Genomic DNA, 14108 nt, shown 5'->3' with positions numbered 1-14108 from the left:
CTCTACGGCTGGCTCTTCTTAGGATTCTGCCCCACAGACTCTATTTTGTGGAAATCGTTGTGGCCCATTTTCATAGCAGACAATAGCAGGCAATTATTTACATGAGAGGCTACAAAAGATATAAGGTTACTACATCATATGCTTACTATATTTTAGTGGTAAAATATCTTTTTTTTAATGGAGAAAACAAATATACGTTGTTTTAAAAGTGGCTAAGTTTTATATCTTGCCAAGTACAAGGCATTACATAAACTATATTGAAATTTCCAATTTTTAGAAACAAAAGATAAAACCTAGTAGTGATTTTAAAATTTATTTATAATCAAACAGGAAATTATAACAGATTTCACTTACAGCTTCTTACTAGTGCACATTAAACAGAAAGTTACCAGAGGAGAATAAGCTATTTAAATTATCAGGTTATAATCACCAACTTAATCACTCTTTTTAAGTATTAAAATATTTAACATCTAAATTTAATTTGGTGAAAGGTAAGAAGAATTCCATATAGCAATACAGCTTTATGGTTTTTAGTATTTAATTACTTAATAAATAATAATTTATTAATCTTTCCACATGACCTTGGAATCAACTAACAGGAATTATGAGATGAAAAATTTCAACAAATCATTCTCCACGCATTTATCCTAAGCATCTACTCACAAGAAACTGTTAGAAATACAAAGAAACATAAAACTTAACCCCACCAGATTAATGTATGATCTCAAGAAACAAAATATTTAAGCACCTGTTAGATAAGCAATTTATCTAATAATACAATTAAATAATAATACAAGGTAAGAAGTAGTAAAATCAAGTGTATAGGAATGTCACCAGCATTTTGCACAAAGGACAAAGTATATCCAGTTGAGATGTTTAGAGGGGCTTTACAGAAAAGGTGGAATAAATAAGATTTAGGTAAAAGGTGGATAAAGGAAAGGACATTCTTGGCAAAACAATTTAGTGAAGAGAGATGGAAAGTACAGTTAGGTGACAGTGAACAAATCTGGTGCGAAGAATGGAGGGTGAATGATAGCAAGGCAAGTGAAGGGTCAGATGATAGAAGGCTTTGATTGCTACACTAAGGATGGGGAGTCTTGAGACACTTAGTATGTCTTAATTGTGAAAGGCTTGTTTATAACTTTTTGAAGGCAGAGACTGTTCCAACACGTGACAGGGAAAAAAAACAATATTAAAGTATATAATACTGTTTCATTATATACTTTAAATGCATATACTTTGTAGTATGTAATTTATACCCCAATAAAGTTGATTTTTAAAATTTCAACAACTAATATCAAGGATGCTCCGTCTATTGACAATTCTCTTACCGTGCATCCATGCTTCTATGATGAAATCCACTTAAAGCCAAGCCACCATAATCATTTAACCAATTCCTTCACAAAGTATAATCTTCTCCCTACCTCTAGTTTGCTTAACCATATCAATCCTACATATTACTGCCAAAGTAATTTTCAAAAAGAACCCTTCTCAATCAGGTACATAACTTCCTTTAGTAACTCTGAAGTCCTGCCCACAAGCCTTTCCTCTCAAAAAGGAATAAGCATCCACAATTTGATGTACAATTCAACGTACCACTCTGGTCTTCTTTTTCACTACTTTCTCTACATAGACATATATAATGCCTTTCTTAAAACTCACTATTTTTCTAAACATACTTTATTTCCAGTTTTCATGCCTATCTTCAAGCTGTTCTCTCAAACATGCACTCCTATTTTCCACCCTAAACCTACCTACACTTCAAGACCTAACTCAAATGCTAACCTTAAGCATGGAGTCTTTTCTGAAGGCTTTTAAGTATGATCTCTTCATTCTCTGAATTTCCACTTAAAACACCATTCTCTATGTCATTTATAAGAGAATACTTGCCCCTGAGGAACTCAGATATCTATGTCCAAAAGTGCATACCGGATTACAAATCATATAGGACAAAGTAAAAGGACATGCTTAGAACACAGTATTCACCCAACAATTGCTTGTTGAAAGAATGATTATTTGCATGCTATGAATATCCAGAAAGTCATTAATATATAAGTATATAGATAAGACAGTAATCTTAATAGAGTTGTTTTTTTTTTTTTTTTTTTTTTTTTTTTTCCAGAAAGGAATTTTACCTTTTCAGTTGTAAGTGGTTTTGCAGGCTTTTCTGGCTCCTTCTCTCTCTTTTTCTCTTCCTTTTTTTTTTCCTTTTCTTTCTAAAACACAGCCCAAAGTTTTGATAATAAGTTTACTTTTTTAAAAAATGGCAACTTTTGACTAAGTTTTATTAGTTTGAGTCATTATTTGAGAAAGGAGAAATATTCAATGATTATAATATCCAGGTGCTACTGAAATATAAAAGTAAACATGGCAAATTAATTCTCATTGAGGTTACATGTTGATGACACAATAAAGAATATCTCTTAAAAAATTAAGACAGAGATGAGACAATTTAGAACTTCTTTGATATTTTAGTTTTTGTTTCATATTTGTTTTAAACAAATGAGAACTCTAATAAATTCTCATTGTATCCTTACATAAGGTTAGGCTTCCTGACAAGAACCATAAAGTTGAAGTTTGAATAAGAAGAAAAAGTAAACTAACTGATGGAACAGACTTCATTATCACACAGATAAAGACAAATTATAAGAGGTAAACACGTAGGGAAAGTATAAAATGAATTTAAGTTTAAAAAATCACAAGTATTTTCAGTTCATTATCATAGTTTTTTGCTTTAAAAAAGGCAAATACAATAATTTTCTAATGAAAAAAATGTTAAAAGATAGTGCTGGGGCTAGGTGCCGTGGCTCACACCTATAATCCTAGCTCTCTGGGAGACCGAAGTGGGAGGATTACTTGAGGCCAGTAGTTTGAGACCAGCCTGAGCAAGAGTAAAACCCTATCTCTATAAAAAGTAGAAAAATGAGCCGGGCATGGTGGTGCACACCTGTAGTCCCAGCTACTCTGGAGACTGAGGTAGGAGAATCACTTGAGCCCAGGAGTTTGAAGCTGCAGTGAGCTATCATGACGCCACTGCACTCTAGCCTGGGCAACAGAGCAAGACTGTCTCAAAAAACAAAAAAAAAGATAGTGCTTGGGGACCAGAGCCAACTAACAAATGTAAGGCAGTCGAGGTAAACTATAATGATAACAAGATGCTCACAATTTGTATTTCCAAGATGAGACAGGATATAAGATTAAAGACTTAAAGATTAAAAACAACAAGCCAGGCACCCTGGTGTGAGCCTGTAGTCCAAGTCATTTGGGAGGCTGAGGTGGGAGGATCACTTGAGCCCAGGAATTTGAGGCCCAACAGGGCAACATAGTGAAAATTCTGTCTCTAAAACAACCACCACCACCACCACCCTTAAGGGCCACAAAATGCCAAAAAAGGAAAATGAAAAAAGATTAAACAAGGAGCATTAATAAGATATTTAGAGGAGAGAGAAGACTAGAAACCTCAAATTGAATGACTACTACAGCTAAGCAGTAACCTAGCCCTTAGTTTCCTGGCAGCAAACACGAAAAGATAAATTGATGAACCTAGGAAAGGCAGCATGATAAACACAGAGAACTCAGTCAAAACACCTACAGGTTACATTTGCACCCCTGCCTTTAAAATGATGTTTGAGGTAACCTCTGTCAGAGTAAATTTGCCATTTGTAAATCAGGAAAGGCAATATTGGCAATTCTTAGGCTATCAGGAGAGAGAAATAACAAAAGTTCAAAAGGTTTTGCAACCATTCATATAAAATTCAAAAAGAAGCAAAACTATGTCTTCTGGGGTATATGTACTAGTATCAAACTATGAAGAAAAGTTAAAAACTAATGATGATAATGATGATATGATGATAAAAGTCAGAATATTAATTACCTCTAAGGAGACAGAATGAGGTTATTCATAAACAGGGAGAGTCACGTGGGAGCTTTTGAAATGCTAACACTGTTCAGTTTCAACGTTTATTATACAGTGATAGTTTTATAAGCATTTATCAAACTAAACACATTTAATGTTCATTTTAGTATTAAACAGAAAAAATAAAAGGCATAAAAACCTCAAAAACAACTCTGTAAATTGTAAAGCACTACACAAATATGGGAAATTATAATTTTAGTATTTGCTGTATGACTTAAAAAAGAGAGAAAAGAAAAAACTTTGGTCCTACTTCCATTTAAAAGAAATTCACAGCAAAGATCTTTATACTGAGGGCATGAATAAGTATTGTCTTCAACTGTAATTTTAAGAACAGTAGAAAAATTCTAAAGCATTTCCTTATTAACATCTTCTTTTATTAGCCATTAATAGAAAGCAATGAGTGTAATGGTAATTCACCAATCAGTGAAAGCATTTGAGTAGAGGCCTAAGCTAACACACGGTGTAGGTATATTGCTTTGCAGCAAAAGGCGAATACATGGATAGAATTTCCAGAACTGGATAAAAACAGTTTATATCTAAGGCTCCTTTAGGCTAAGATTCTCTAAGATCATCTATTTCAATAATGCTTTTCAGGAACAGGATAAAATTCAACATAAAGTTGAGCTTTCTGAATACCTAAAATGCTAAAACCTCAGGAGCAATCTATATGTTTTAGCTACCAGATAAGCATATCTTAAAAGTGACATTTTGCTATGAACATTAAGGATACTAACATAGTCTAGCACAGACAGAAGACCATCTAGAAAGTTGGGTATATTTCCCAAAAAGGATTTTTATATCTGCTCAAGTGCCTGGACTTCATACTGAACATAAGGAAGATGTGACTCTTTAAGGGTAAGTAGAAACATTACCTATTGGTGACTCAACCCTTTCCAATCAAAATCTGCATTTCCAAACACAACTACCACTTATTACATGCTTCTTATGGGCCAGGTGATAAGCACCTTATTGTCTAATTTAATATTTGCAATAACTGTACCAAATGTTGTCATTACTGTCATCTTACAAACAGAGAAAATCTAAAAAACAAAAAAAAAAGAAAAAAAAGACACAAAATCTTAGGAAAGTAATGCTCAAAGCAACATAGCTAATCAAAGCTAGTGGCAGGGCTGAGGGACTATAGAGTCCAAACTCTCAAGTCTTACTATTCACTGTGGTCCTGTGGAGCTTTTTTATTATGGTTTGCCATTCCTCAGCAATAGCTAATATTATCTGAACTCTTACTATATGCCAGGGACTGTTTTGACTTATTAAATCTCACAACAACTTTATGAAATAAGGATATTATCCCCACTTTATAAGTGAAAATAAGATGTACAAAAATCCTTTATATATTATAAAATGTTTTCTGGATATTTATTATTATTAATAGTAAAGTTTGGTGAGGAAAGCAATGTGATAGAACATTCTCACTAATATGCTGAGGACAAGTTGCTCTATAACCTCTCAGAGCTGTCAGTTATTGCTATGATCTGAATCAAGAGTGAGGACTTAAGACCACACGTAGCCTTTTAGGTCCTTAAGTGCAGACTTTTGACTGAATCCAAACTTTACAGAACGTAACCCTCAATGTGATGGTATCTGGAGGTGGGGACTTTGGGAGGGGATTAGGTCATGAGGATGAAGCCCTAATGAAAGGGATTAGTGTCCTTATAAAAGAAAGCCCAGAGAGATCTCTTGCCCGTTCCCACCATGTGAGGACACAATGAAAATATGCCATTTTATGAACTAGGAAGTGGGCCCTCACAAGACATAGAATCTGCAAGAGCCCTGATTTTGATCTTTCCAGTCTCCAGAACTGTGAGAAATGAATTTTTGGTGTTTATAAACTACTCAGTCTATTGTATTTTGTTTGTAGCCAGCGCAGATGGAGACAGTTTTTGCCTGAGAAAGCCACTGTCATGAGTGGGAAAGAAGTTTGACTTCCTAATCAAACTATGATTGGTGGTCACATATGAAATCACCAAAAATAAATCTAATTAGTTAGCTACAATTAATAGAGGGAGAGCATGATTTGATGCTCTTTAACACTGGAATTTGAACTGTCAAAATATGGTTGACATCTACTGTGCTCTGGCAGTGGTATTACAACACAGGCTTTGAAGTAACATTAACAGCATGGGCTCTAAAATCATCACACAGTCTAACCCACAGATGATTCCCATCTATGGAATCAAAAGCTGCTAAAAGATCAAAGAGTACTGTGAAAACTTAAATTGATTTAAACTATTTTCTCAGTTAGAACAAAATACAGCAGCATTTGGAACTGCAATAGTAGTTCCTGAAACTTGGAGGTTATATTAATACATACAAATAATATAGTGAAACGGCAGACGTCCTATGCAAGAAAACTGTTAAAAACATTCAAGTCTGATAAGATAGAGAAAAGTACCTATCGGGTTCCTTACAATGGAACTTTACTTGAATGATTTAATTAAAGACATAGTCTCCAAAATTTGTGATTATGTACTCCCATATCAAAAAGTTGTAAACATATATACTCCACCAAATGTACATACTTACTTATAAAGCATAGATAACATAGTATCCACATAAGAACAGAAATTTTAAAAGGATAAGAAAAAAAGCAGGAATAGGCATTCTAAATGGACTGCCTTTGCTACACACACTAGACTTTAGAGGCCATGGAATTAGACCACTGCTTTCTGAGACTTGGAGACAATAACCACATAGCATAAAAATGTAAACCCAGGGTTTCTAACCTCTTTTTCAGGGCAAATTTTGAAAAGGTCAAACTTGCCTTAGGCATATTTCCACTTTCTCATGGCAGCCCCCACACTCCTGGAGTGCTTCTTTTCTGAGCCCGCCTGCTGACTTAAGCCATCAACAACACTAGAATGAATCACTTAAGTTCAACTGTTCCCATCTTTCTATTCTCATGGTTCTCCTCTTGTTACTCAATCTCAATCCCTCTCTATCCTCTCTCCCTCTTTTGCTCTCTCTCTCTGGCCCCCGCCCCCTGGGCCCCTTCTTTCCTCTGGGCTGTAGACCTGTATATCCAACCACCTGCTAGATCCCTGGATGTTCCACAGTTACCTCATACTCAACATGTCCAACTTCAATTCACCTCTCTTTCCTTTCTCTCCTCAAACCATTCCTTCTCTTCAGCTTTTATCCTTATTTCATTAAAGCACCATCATCTGTTGAGATGCTCAAGCCAGAAACTGGGAGCCACAAGGCTTCTCAAAGCACCTTCGTAATTCATCCATTACTAAATCCCATGAGCCAGGTGTGACAGCTCATGCCTGTAACTCCAGCACTTTGGGAGGCCAAGGCAGAAGGAGCACTTGAGGCCAGGAGCTGGAGACCAGCCTGGGCAACACAGAGAGACTTCTCTCTAAAAATAAATAAATAAATAAATAAATAGCTGGGAATGGTGGCGCATGCCTGTAGTCCCAGCTACTCAGGAGGCTGAGTAGGGAGGACTGCTTTAGCCCTGAAGTTAGAAGCTTCGGTGAGCTATAATCAGGTCACTACATTCCAGCCTGAGTTTCAGAGCAACACCCCATCACTAAAATAAAAATTAAAAAATAAACAAATCCCATGGATCCTACCTTCTTAAGATCTCTTAAAACTACACTCTCTTTTTCATTCTTTCCACTCCCATTTGGATACATGGCCCATCATTTTATTCCTGGATTAGAGCAACAGGTTCTCAAGCCTTTTCCTCATCCATCACCACAATATTCACTCCCTATGAAGCTGGTAGAGCAGTGTTATAATATAACATGAAAATGGGATTCTGTCACCCCACCTCCCCTTAAAACTCATCACTGAAGTGCCTGGGCCTTCAGAATGAAGACCAAACTCCTTTAGTAGGCTCACAAGTAGGCTCCTCTCCCACATCTGTTCCTATCCTGCTCCTATTTCAGCCATGCCATTCTACCTGTAATTCCTCAAACACTACATTTTGCCTGTACATTTTTTCACAAGTTGCTCTCTACTTGGAATGCCTCCTAATTCTTACATCTAATGCTCATCCAGAGTATAAGATGCATATAAAGTATATCTCCTGTATTAACAGCAACACAGTGAGTGTACCTTAATCATAATACATATTATATTACATTATAAACCACTGTATAGTTATTTGTTTTTCTCCATTAGACTGTAAGCTCCTTGGGAACAGGCACTATATCTTATTTATCTTTGTATCCCTCCTGTCTACTATACCATTTATCAAGGAGCAGACATAGGAAATGATAGCTGAAAGCTAATTCATTAAGGTCAACATAGCAAAGAAGTCAATGAAAATTAAAACTCTCAAATATTTGTAGGGATGATTTTAAAAATACTACATAGTGGTAGTACCATGCATCCTAACCATCCCCACATAAAATGCATTCTAACACTTATCATTGATGATTATGAACTCATGATTCCATACTACATACATTTTACTTGTATGATGGTCACTACTGCTTAAAAAAAGAAACTTGATGTTAACTTTAAGTGCTTATAACAACACAATCATAGAAAGAAATGACTTTTAGTCAAAGATTTTCCTAACAGATCAAAGAATTCAACAACAAACTGTAAAAAGGTTTCTAGAAGATAGTAATGAACACAACAACAAAAGGCTAATTGCTTCTTAACCACTGAGATATATCTATGGCACCAATAAATCAGTCTGAAATTATATACAGATTAAAGCCCTTTAATCATACCTGTGATATAAGAAAATATTCTAGAAATTGCTGTATTGAACACATTTAATACTATGGATCATTCTAAATATAAACAATTATTATAGTGCTCCCAAATTAGGGCACACTGCAAAAGGAAGTTCATTTATCACTGAATACCACATAATGCAGCTAAACTAAAACACTATCATACCTCCAATTTGTTTTTCTCAACAGCAGCTTGCAGAGAAGGAGAGGATACCAAAGGTTGAAGAGGAGCATCAGAGGAGGAAATCTGTGGAGTACAGATGAAAAGTCAGGAGAAAAAAACAAAAACAAGGTAGTCAGAATTGACAGGCAAAGGAAAGAAAAAATAACCTATATATTTTTGAGATACAGAAGCACTTAGAAGTATGTTAACAAAGGGAAATCACTCACTAGAAGGAAGTATTGCTTTTCTAAAATTTCCATTTGAAATTTCTAAAAGAATTTATTATATAGAATAATGTATGACTTAAAACATTTTACTGAGATATAAAATTTTAAATGTACTCAGATAAGATCATACCAAAAGTATTTGAGAAATAAGGATTTCTTACAGTTCACTTTTAGTCAACATTACCATTGAAATACTAACGCTCTGAAGCATGAAGACACATTGTCCCAAGTAGCAGGATAGCAAAAATGAGTTTTTGTTTTTACTTACACCAACTTTTGAGAATGAAAAATAAAACAGAGCTGAAATAGTAAAAGTTAATCAAAATTTTAATCAACTGTTTAAGAAAACAGAAAAAAGGCTGGGAGAAAAAAGAGTAGACTAATATAACAGCTGAGCAGCAGGCTTATTATAAAACAATTTATACACTTCGTACTTTAAGATCAGTAGGCAAACACCATTTCCAGTGCAGTACTTGCTGAATTACCCCAAAGCAGTATAAGACAGTTATATATGCAGCAGAGGAAATTTATACATGAAAATGGGTTTCATCTAAAAGCTTTTTCACACATCTTCCTACCCAATTTCTACAAGCACAGTTGATCATTTTAATGGAAGCATTATCTTCCTGCTCTCTTTACTGCCAAAATATAACTGAAATACGTTTACAAAATGCATAGTAGATCTTCGGAGCTATAAAACTGACATCTCTATATTGCCCTATCATATCAATAGTGCCTATGAGGGATTTTTAAAACTAAAAGGTGCTATTACAGATAGGTCGTTATGCAATGTCAAAATAACATTGCAAGATGACAAGCCCTCCTTCAATCCACTTGTTAAGTTAGTTATGGCAGCAATTCTTGAATCACAACTCAAGGCTTTAGGGTTTTATTCTTTGCATATTACTGGCTCTGTTTTAATTGTCTGAACTAGCCATTTAATGACTACTAATGCAAATTACACATAGAAGAAAATAAACAATACAAGGAAATGTAGCTCCTCCATTAAAAAAAGTAAAAACTGTGCCATAAAGCCTAGCTTAAAGCTGATCTGTCCTCCTGAATATTTACTTGCTAGTGATCTTTAATTACCACTTTATGTAGAAAACAAGAGAATAAAAAGCCATAAAATCACTTAAGAAGATGACTTGTATCACAAATACCTCTTTGCCTAAACTCATAAAAAGCAGAACATAAAAATATAAAAGAAGATTAGAGACATGTAGTATGTCAAGAATTACTAACCCTTAGAACCCAGCAAGATAATTCATTGTAAAAGTGCTTGTTCTCCTTTTGAGAATGATAAACTGATTTGGCCACTTTTAACATTCAGAAGGATTTTAAAATTCTATTCAATAAATACCAGTAATTTAACAAACAGTTTAATGTAAAAGAAAAGAAAGAAAAGGGAAGGGAAGGGGAAGGGGAAGGGGGAAGGGGGAAGGGGGAAGGGGGAAGGGGAAAGGGAGGAAGGGGAAAGGGAGGAAGGGGAAAGGGAGAAGGGGGAAAGGGGAAAGGGAGGGGGAAGGGGAGGAGAAAGGGGAAAGGGAGGGGGAAGGGGAGGGGAAGGGGAGGGGAAGGGGGAAGGGGAAAGGAAGAAAAAAAAAACTTTAATACCATGTTCCAACTGGGAAAGAAAATAGAAACTTGTTCAATAGGAAAGACATTTGAAGTCAATGGGCATATCAACAAGTGAATGAATAAACAAACTGTGCTTTACCCATACAATGAAATACTATTTCTCAATAAAAAAGGAATGAACTAAGAGTACAAAAAAACAGGGATGAATTTCAGACACATGCTGCAAGAAAGAAGTCAGACACAAAAGAGTACATAGTGTATGAAACCACTCATATGAAATTCTAGAAAAGAAAATATAATCTACAGTGATAAAAAGTAAATCAGTGGTTACCTGGGTCACTGTTGGGAGCTGATTAGCAAGGGGCACAAAAGAACCTTTTGGAGTGATGGAAAGGTTGAATATCTTGATTGTGGTGGTGGTGGTTCGTCAAAACTCATTGAACTGTACCTTAAAATGTCTGCCTTTTTTGTATATAAACTGTATCTCATAAAGTTGGTTTTTAAAAAGTCAATGAGTAGGCTTAGATACATTATATGAGCAAGGAACAAAGAAATAGAGGTTAACATATTGACAATTGGAAGCAAAGAGACTCTATAGATTAGAACATAGTGGTAGAAGATGAGGGAAGAAAAAACGGACAGGGGTAAGGAGAAAAGAAAGAAAATACGGAGGCAAGAAAAACTAGGTACTCTCGAGTCTTCTTTCTAAATCTCTTAAAAGTATCCACTTCTCACACCACATCCACTAACCACCCTAGTAGAAAATCACCAATATCTGTCTTCTGGATTAATCCTCCTAACCAGATTCCTTACCCCAAATCTTGCTCTTCTCCAAATCCATTCTCCATATTGTGTCATTCTCAAATCAAGTCTGATCAACACACAGCCCTGCTTAGAAGCCTTATATAGTTTATACACATTATGAAAGGGGAGAGTCCAAACTTCTTAATCAAGTGTCATTTACCTTATCTCCCTATCCTTCCCTGTCCTGGCTATACTCGGCTGTCCAACTACACACAACTCCTCCTGGTTTCAGCTCTCTAGTCTGCTTCTCCTGACTCTAGGGGGCCTTTGCTCTTGCTATTCCTTGTTTCAAAAACCCACACTTCTACTAGTTCCTAGCAACCCTTTAATTTTGAGGTGATACTGCCTCCTCCAAGAAGCATTCAAAGTATTCCTTGATACCTCCAGACTGGAGTAAGTAGCTCCTTTAGGTGCCCCCAAAAGCACCTCCTAAAATATTTCCCTATTACAGAAGTTATCACATGCTATCTTGTAAAGATCTGATGACTCAATCAATATTCTTTGTTCAATCAAAGTTGTCTGAGGCAGATACTGTTTCTATGCTGTTCACTGTCTTTAGCATCTGACATTCAAAAAGTCTCAATAAATATTTTTTAATGTTACTGTAAAAGAAAAGAGGAGGAATGAAGCATCTCAGAGGGAGAACAAAAAGGAGGTTCAATCTCAGCAGTTATCATTGTCCTTTGAAAGTTCACTGGCTTGCTAACATACTTTTCTGAAACCCCTTAAGTTATCTACATTTATTTTCAAATTTAGAATTCATTTTGTAACTAGATATTAATTCCACTCCACTGGATTCTAGTACTTTTATACATATAGAGCATAAGACTTTGACCTCAGAAAATTTTGCTGGAAATGGGTAGTGTCAGTAAATTCAGTGGTCATATTTAAATGTTATTCTATTCCCTACCTCTCTCCTGTCCACCCCTTCTATCCATGAAAGAATACACAGTGGGAACCCAGTGAAGACATTCTTCAGGAATAAAAATGAGTTAACCGTCCTTCCTTCAATTATTCTTAAGTTCTCGTCTAGGCCACCATCAACATAAACTACATGTGAAGAAACTCCCAGAACAGAATAATTGCATAAACTCACTTCCTGCAAAAGAAAAACTCATCAGGCAAAACAAGTTCCCAACTCCTATCTACAATAATAAGGTGAACAAATACCCTCTGAAAAAGTATGAAGTATTATAAAAATACTAGATATTATTAATTGAAGGCAATAAAGCAAAATGTTCAATTACCTTTTCAAAAGTTATATTATTTTCTTGATGAATTTTTTGAAATCTTTGCTACTACCACCCTTTTAAACAGAATAGTATTATGAAAATAAAATCTGTTGGTCCAAAACACTTTGAAAAAGGTATGACCATTAAAAAATACCATATGGATTAATTGCTAGCAACAGAGTGCTTCAAACTCATTTTGGAAATTCTTGGATATGTTTTCTAAATGGAGATTTTATCACAGCAGTTCTCATATGGCTGTCTCATGGGCTGTCAATATTCATGAAGCTCAAGTTTCTCAGAAGTCTAGAAATTATTTTAAACATATGATTTCTAATGGCATTTACATTCCATGGCATTTCTTAGCTACAAATGCTGAAAATCCATACATTTACTAAACTAATAAATAAATCACCTGAGACATCATCAATTAAACTTATCACTAGGAAGCTTAAAGGCTTTGATAAACTTAACTAAATAACCATAGCTTCCAAATGTGTAGAAAAAGCCTACATCTTAACGTAGTAACTTTAAAATCTTTGGCTAAGTCAGTAAGAAATATGTACAATTCTGAAAAACTTTCAAAATGTTAAGTCTTTTAATTGCCACATCAAGTTACCTTGCAGCCCATAATTAAAGGGCTGACTAAAATGTGGAAGGATTAATGAAAGCGACCTTAAGCCAAAATTTTTCCAATGATCTAAAGTTTTATAGTTAAGTTCAGGTATTCATTTTTCTTAACTATCTACCTGCTTACAGTCATTTGCTGCCACCAGCCTCCTTTCTCTTCGCTAATGTAATTATTACAGAAGCATACATTTTAAGCAATTATGTGCTAGATACCTACTAAGAATACAGCATACCTTATCTTATTTAATTCTTACAGCAATACTATAAAATTTAGACACTATGATCATCCCTTTTCTAAAGAAAAGGAAACTAAAATTGTAATAAAAAGTAGTAACAAAGAAAACCAACCAGAAACTATGCTTTTACACAAATCCTAACTCACTAGCTAAAGAGAGGGAGAGGCAGAGGGAAAGAGAGGGAGAGAGACAGGGAGAGAGAGAGAGATGGAATGGGGAAGGAGAGAGACAGGAAGAGGGAAAGAGAAGAGCTGCTGGAGGAAAAGAGCAAATAATGTGGCAGTTCAGCCTCATCTACTAAAGATCTGCTAGATCTCCTAGCAACTCACTTTTCACTGTGCTTCCAGTTGTAATTGGTTAAGAGGGGAAGGGGAAGAGGGCAGACAGGACAGATTTCTGTGGGCAAAGTACTTCTAATTTCCCCTTTCACTCAATGAATTAAGGAAGAAAGGGAGAGCAGACTCATTCTATATTAGTGTGGTAAGCAGAATTCCCACTCCCTGGTGTATACACCCCGTATAATGCCCTCCCCTTGATTGTAGGCAGGACTGTGAATATGATGGATTTTGCTCCCTTGATTAGGTTGCTATATAACAAAGGTGAAGGA

General features: G+C 35.3%; 1 protein-coding gene across 3 annotated transcripts in view; it reads right to left on the bottom strand.

Moving 5' to 3' along the window:
* SMAP1 (small ArfGAP 1) overlaps positions 1–14108 on the bottom strand; it is a 160748-nt gene that overhangs the window by 66043 nt on the left and 80597 nt on the right. For 2 of the 3 annotated variants that reach the window (XM_045543818.1, XM_045543819.1), the window contains 2 exons: positions 8798–8878; positions 2136–2216 (listed from right to left, as the gene is read on the bottom strand). In XM_045543818.1, the coding sequence (XP_045399774.1) occupies positions 2136–2216; positions 8798–8878 (162 nt within the window). The remainder of the gene's footprint in view (positions 1–2135; positions 2217–8797; positions 8879–14108) is intronic. The other variant, XM_045543817.1, reaches the window with a different exon arrangement.

The sequence above is a fragment of the Lemur catta genome, chromosome 2 (genome assembly GCF_020740605.2).
Source record: "Lemur catta isolate mLemCat1 chromosome 2, mLemCat1.pri, whole genome shotgun sequence".
NCBI classification, from domain to species: Eukaryota; Metazoa; Chordata; class Mammalia; order Primates; family Lemuridae; genus Lemur; species Lemur catta.
The sequence above is the reverse complement of the archived record's forward strand: the minus strand, read 5'-3'. Positions and strand labels throughout refer to the sequence as shown.